The 6,000-nt window shown below is 45.6% G+C and overlaps 1 protein-coding gene across 11 annotated transcripts in view; it reads right to left on the reverse strand.

The window, feature by feature from the left end:
• Ube2e2 (ubiquitin conjugating enzyme E2 E2) overlaps positions 1–4,531 on the reverse strand; it is a 300,978-nt gene extending 296,447 nt beyond the window's left edge. For 2 of the 11 annotated variants that reach the window (XM_029468986.1, XM_029468988.1), the window contains exon 1: positions 3,866–3,934. Coding sequence is in view for 4 of the 11 variants with exons in the window: in XM_021181568.2 (XP_021037227.2) it covers positions 3,509–3,572 (64 nt within the window). In the remaining 7 variants the exon portion in view is untranslated. Of the gene's footprint in view, positions 1–3,508; positions 3,687–3,865; positions 4,049–4,420 lie in introns of those variants that run through there. The other 9 variants (XM_029468985.1, XM_029468984.1, XM_029468993.1 and 6 more) reach the window with 8 other exon arrangements.
• Between the last annotated feature and the right edge of the window lie 1,469 nt (positions 4,532–6,000).

The following is a 6,000-nucleotide window of genomic DNA, read 5'->3' on the forward strand; positions in this document are numbered from 1 at the left end:
TTGTGATAACAGAACAGAAACCATGTGATCCTAAATATGAACTGAAGCTTAGGAGGGTGTGGGCTCTGACCCAGCTCGACTAGGCAACCATGTTGCACAAGAGATAGACAGTGTACCTAGACACTGAAGGATTCCTTTTTTCCCAGTCTGGAGGAAATCTCCCTAGAGGTTCAGAATTCACTTTGCTTTGAGTTCATGCTCCTGAAGCAGCTCTGATGACTAACTCAATTCCCTTAATACTTTGATACCTAGGTAGCCGTTATAACCTAGATAGTGACACAAAAATGCACTGAAAAATGGATAGCCCTTCTCCAATCTCATTGCATCATAATCAGCCCCAGGTTGGTCCTTACTAACACATCGTGTATGACCTAACAAGCTGACAGACCTAGAACGGAACTGACCAAAGTCATGTTCAGACACTACAGGGCCTCAAGCCACCAGTAATCACTTTGAGTATCATATAGCTTCAGCTCAGACATGCCTTTGAAAAATGAGACTGCCTGTGACTAGAGTCATCACCACCAACAGCACCACCACCACCACCATCAAGAGTAAAACACACATACATGGGGAAGGGAAGAGAAAAAGAGAAAGAGTTTTATCCAAAGTCCTCTTGAAAAGGATCCATTTTGGTTACTCTTAAATTAAGACTTTGAAATAAAACTGTTGTTGACATGGTCAAGAGGAAACTTCAGTACACACACACAAAACAGACACTTCAAACACAATTTATTATTATCATTACCTAGTTCAAAGGCATGACCCAGTACTTCTGATCAACATTCATCACCATCAGTTCATCCTAGAGTTTATTCAAAACCATGGTAGCTTTTCTAAATGCAGGCCTTTAACAGACTGAAAGTTTTCTACGAGAAGCTTATAAGACAAATATGCACAGTACAGTACTGGAAGAAGCAGGAAGCACAGCAATAAAGCGTCAACAGACACTACATATGACATGACCATCCTCATCCATAGTGCCTTTGTTCATGACATCCAGTAAGTCTGTCCAAATACCTCTCACACACTCACAGGACATTGAGACTGCTCTCCCTTTCTCCTGTAAGTGGAGAGCATCATTCCCCATGGCTAAGACACCTTTTATGAGCAATAAAGTCACTTAACAGAATACTGAAATTTTATGTCTCTATGTTTCATGTCTAGCTCTAAAAGCCTGAGCATATTTCTTGGGTTTTCTTATTTGACTTTAACATTCTTATTATTGGATTTAATATTTTTATTCTTTTTCAGCTTGCTTCTTTGAGTTAAAATATATCTAAAGTTAAAAACCTTGTAAGTATGTGCTATATAGCATGCTAGATAAGCAGGATTATGTATAAGCAGGGAAACAGAAAGAAGCATTCTTAGGATTAGATGCTCTCAAGGCAGGGTACTGTGAGCAAACTTTTAAGAGATGTGAAATCAGTGAGAAATTGTTTCATGTACCCTAAACCTGAGGCAATCCATCACATGGCAAACGCAAGAACTCTAGAAAAGTAGTTGCCTTACACTGCAAGCACAGCTGTGACTGCTGTGTGCTGCATCAGTCGGGAAATGCACACATTTCAATACTCTTTATGTGCACACCTAGTAATGTGTAAACTATATAAAACTGAATAGACTACGCAATGATGTAATGGGCCATAATCTGAAACTGAAATTTCCTCAACTACTTCAGAATACCAGAAGATTAAACTACTAAACTACTAGTGAAGGTCTGGGGGCATGGCTCAGTTCTAGAGCACTTGCCAAGCATATATGTGAAGGCCTGGGCTCAACCAGAACAATTCCCCAGAAAGCACATAAATGGCTAAACAGAAGCATAATTTCTATAGTTTTACAGTTTAAAAAAATTATTTTTATTTTTGATCTAAGATACCTTATCCGATCCAAATCTTTACCTACAAATGACAAATCCTCCTGAGAACACTGATAAGCATTATAAAAACATTTAGAAATAAAGGCTCTGTATCTCCTATTCAAATGTCAAGAGTTAAGAGACTTTCTGCTGAGTGTTTTCTGAATCCTTGATTACAGAAAAAAGGGGACAAGATGATTGTGTACTCTGGCACAATAAATTCTTATGAGAGGAAATCCTCTGTAGGTCACTCAAATGAACTATGTATTAAATTGGTGTCTTGTCTCTCTAAAGTAAAAATTAGTAGGTCCCTAAATTAAAACTTCTACATATTAACTTCTCTGGCATTTTAAAATTAATTCCTAAAGAGCTAATTCCCTAACCTAGAAGGAAGCTAAATTCCAGGGATCTAAACACAAATACATCCTCTAATGACAGTTTCAAAGATCTTAAGACACCTAAAGTGATATTTTTACTTCAGATTCAAAGTAACCCTTAGTTTCTAACTAAATATAAACATATTACATTTAAGTATTTAAACACACTCATTCTTTTTAAGCTTTATTAACTATGTGCTCTGTGATGTCATCAGGCTCTGGAAATTCCCAGCACATAGTGAGTGAAATTATCGTGTTTCAGAAAAACTAAAGGATCTAAACAAATCCCACCGATGAAACCAACAGTACTCAAATCCACATTACTATTCAAATCATCAAATGTCATGATTTTTAAAAACTTAGAAAAGCAAGTATTCATTTGTGCAGCTACAACAGGAAAATGTGAACTTGCATTGGCATACCAGTTTTTCTACTTGGGATTTCTGAACTTTTCCAAAACATAAAATACTTTATACTATACGCCAAACCTGTAGCGCTATCCAGCTTTCCAAGTGTCTGAAAAGATATTTATTTGGAAAATAAAAGTGGAGCACCCGATTGAGGGAAGTGCTGTGCCCTAGAGAAAAGAGCTCAAGGTATGACATATGAAAACACTCCATCTTCACCATCACCCACAAACAAAACTGCCAAGCGCCCAGGAGCATCCTGACTGCCTGAGGAAAGACGAATATTTAGATTCCCAAGATTGCATTTCTAGAGCATGCTTTTCAAAATCCAAGGATTTAAAACTAAGATGAGCTTTTTAAAATCTTTCTGAACAGTAAGGTAATCAGAGGTAAGTCCTAGCACATTCTTTTGTACTTTGAAATGGAAATACTCAAGTAGACCCTCAAAATTACAAAATACAAGGTTAGAGGATAAGAATCTTGCAAATCAGCAAATAAGTCCAAGAACTGCCACCAAGCCCAGGGTGATGAGGTATCTATCTCTAATGCGGCCTTAATTTCCTTTAGGGAAGATGGATGGGGCATTTCTGGTTAGTTGTGGAAAAAGAGACACAAGAAGCCAGGCTTTATGTTCATTAGAATTGGAAAAGGGCAAATGGATCAAAACATTTGTAGCGAAGAGGGGGTGGGAGGACAAGGGTAATCCAGTTTCCAATCAGGCCAGTGGGTGCTGCAGAGAAGCCAGAGGAAAACTGGCTTCAGAGCCAAACTGTGCCAAGCATCGGGCATTACAAAAGACCAGTGTGACAACCCACACCCCGGGGCACCACGCACACACCCAGCGGGTACTCCCTCACCCTCACCTCGTGTAGCAATTATGCAATTTGGGAAGAGCTCCGGACAGCCGGGCACTTTGCGCCGCGACATCCATCCTGGACTTTGCGGAGACTTAGTTCCTGGCTGCGGTGGGGTCGGGAGGGGAGGGGAGAGGTCCTCGTGGACGAAGGACCGCCACACTCTGCGGGACGGGGGAGGGGCGCGCGGGCCTCAGCGGACACGCGCAGGGTCAGGGAGGCCTGCGGGGCCGCGGGCGCGCACCCGAGCCGAGGCCGCGGCGGGGGCGGGGATCTCGCCGGGCTGGCCCTCGCCGCGTGGGGTCCCCGCGCGCCCCACGCCGCGGCTCTGGCCGCGGCCACGCCCGCCCGCCCTCACCTACTCACCTCGCGGCGTCGCCCGCGCTCCAGCCGCGGCTCGGACGCCGAGTCCGGGAGTGAAACCGCCGCCTCCGCGAGCCGCCGCCGCCGCCACCGCCGCCGCCGCCGCCCGCCGTCCGCGCGCGCCCCCTCCCAAGCGCGCGCTCGCCCTGCCCGCCCTGAGAGCCCGCGACAGCGCGAGCCCCACGTCGGCCTGGCGGTGTCGCGCCCGCGAGCCCGCGACGCGATTTAGCCCCGCCCCCGCCGGCGCGTGCCCGCTGGAGGACCTGTGAGGTGCGCGCGCAAAAGTAAAGTGACAGCTGAGTCCTGGGCTGGGCGGGCCGGAGCAAAGGAGGGTTAGAGCTAAGGGAAAGGGAGGAGGGAAATCGAGGCTCGACGACGGCGGCGGGAAGGGAGGGACCTTGAGGAGCGCAGGAATTAAAGGGACACGCGGGCTAAGGGGTGGGGTTGCGCTTCAATAAGGTGCAGTGCGTCGGACTGGGACGAGGGGTGGGGAGAACACACACACACACACACACACACACACCATGCACCACCAGCTCGTGCTCGCGCAGGACCCACCTGCACCGCTGTTGGAAAACTTCGCGTGGGCCCGGGTGAAGCCACATTTTACCCCGTAACTGCTGCAGGAAAAGTCCTGCTGTGCCTAGTCCTGTCCAGGACTGCTAGCTGCCACTCTGGGAGGCTGGGGAGGGCGGGGTGGGACGAAGTGGGCAGCTCTATCAGCGCAAGTGGGAGGCTGCCACTGTGCCTGAAAGGCACCGGTGGGACAGTAGCCATGCTGTGGGTGGCCTGAGGAATATAAGGTTGCCCTGTCATTGTAGCCCAAAATAGCTACTTAAAACAAAACAAAACAAACAAAAAACCTGCACATGCTTTGTTAACTCAGCGTCCATGAACTCACTTCACCACCACCAGGACAACCACCACCACCACCACCACCACACACACACACACACACACACACACACACACACACAAAACACCTCCAGCCTATCATAACAGCTGAGATCTAGGACTACTCTTAACTTCTGTGAGGATTCTTGGAAGTGGTTGAGCCCATGCACTAGTCCTGCTCAGCAGAGAGGGCTGAAGACAGACCTCCATTTCAGGTATGGTCCAAATCACTTGAACAGTGCTAGCCAATACATAGGAAACCATGGGAAACCCAGCCTACCAGGTGCCATAGACCACCATGGGAATGTGAAGTTCTGAGTCATTCAAGCAGCCTAAACAACTAGTGCAAAAAGACCCCAGAGACTAGAGCAATACAAGACTCATAACCTGTATCTAGAACAGAAAATGCTTCCATGAGATACATTCAAGAACTGGCTTTTAACTAAGTACATCACTGAAAACTGCCCAAAGTAGCCAGTGATGTCTAGCCTGGAACTGACTACTGAGAAAAAAATAACAGCACCTTTGTCCTTAGGAATGTCAGCTCAAGAATGTATGAGAGGAAGACTTAGAAATAAGTGAAACCTGGTTTTCTGGTTTGTGTGGCCACTTAAATCTGTCTCATGATGTATTTCCAACATAGTACAGTGTATTAGTAGAAATGCATCATATTTAGAATATGATCAAATACAGCATTTCATAGACAGTCTTAACCTCATGAAATCTTTGCCTATTCCCATTTCTCTGATTATGTTTCAAGAATACAGAAATAGCAGAGCCTTGACTGTGTTTTGAAACCCTTTAAAAATTGTTTTGTTTTGATGCTAGGATTTGACCCAGGGCTTCAACAGGCTAAGCAGGCACAGAAGTTCTGCCACTGAACTCTACATCCTGCCTCTGGTAGCCTATGCTTCTGTGTGTGTGCTGTTGGCTTACAATGAATGTTTCATAAGAAAACACCCTTCTGCCCCAGCCGCTGTTGAGTCATTTTGTAGTTCTGTCACTGGCAGTGGGGCTTGGGGATGTCGTGATGTCAGCTTCCACCCAGGGAATAGAATTGAAGAGCTTCGATGTCGTTGTTGAAACCGTGTTTCAGCAGCTGTCCATCTGCAGATGTTTTAGCTGGCATTTTTCAAAGTTCAAAACAGGACTCTAAGTCCGATTCACCCTTATCATTCATTCTAGGAATACTAAATACTGTGGTCCAGGCTCTTGTTTATTGAGTCTAGGTAGTAGGGATATAA

The sequence above is a fragment of the Mus caroli genome, chromosome 14 (genome assembly GCF_900094665.2).
Source record: "Mus caroli chromosome 14, CAROLI_EIJ_v1.1, whole genome shotgun sequence".
In the NCBI taxonomy this organism is placed as follows: domain Eukaryota; kingdom Metazoa; phylum Chordata; class Mammalia; order Rodentia; family Muridae; genus Mus; species Mus caroli.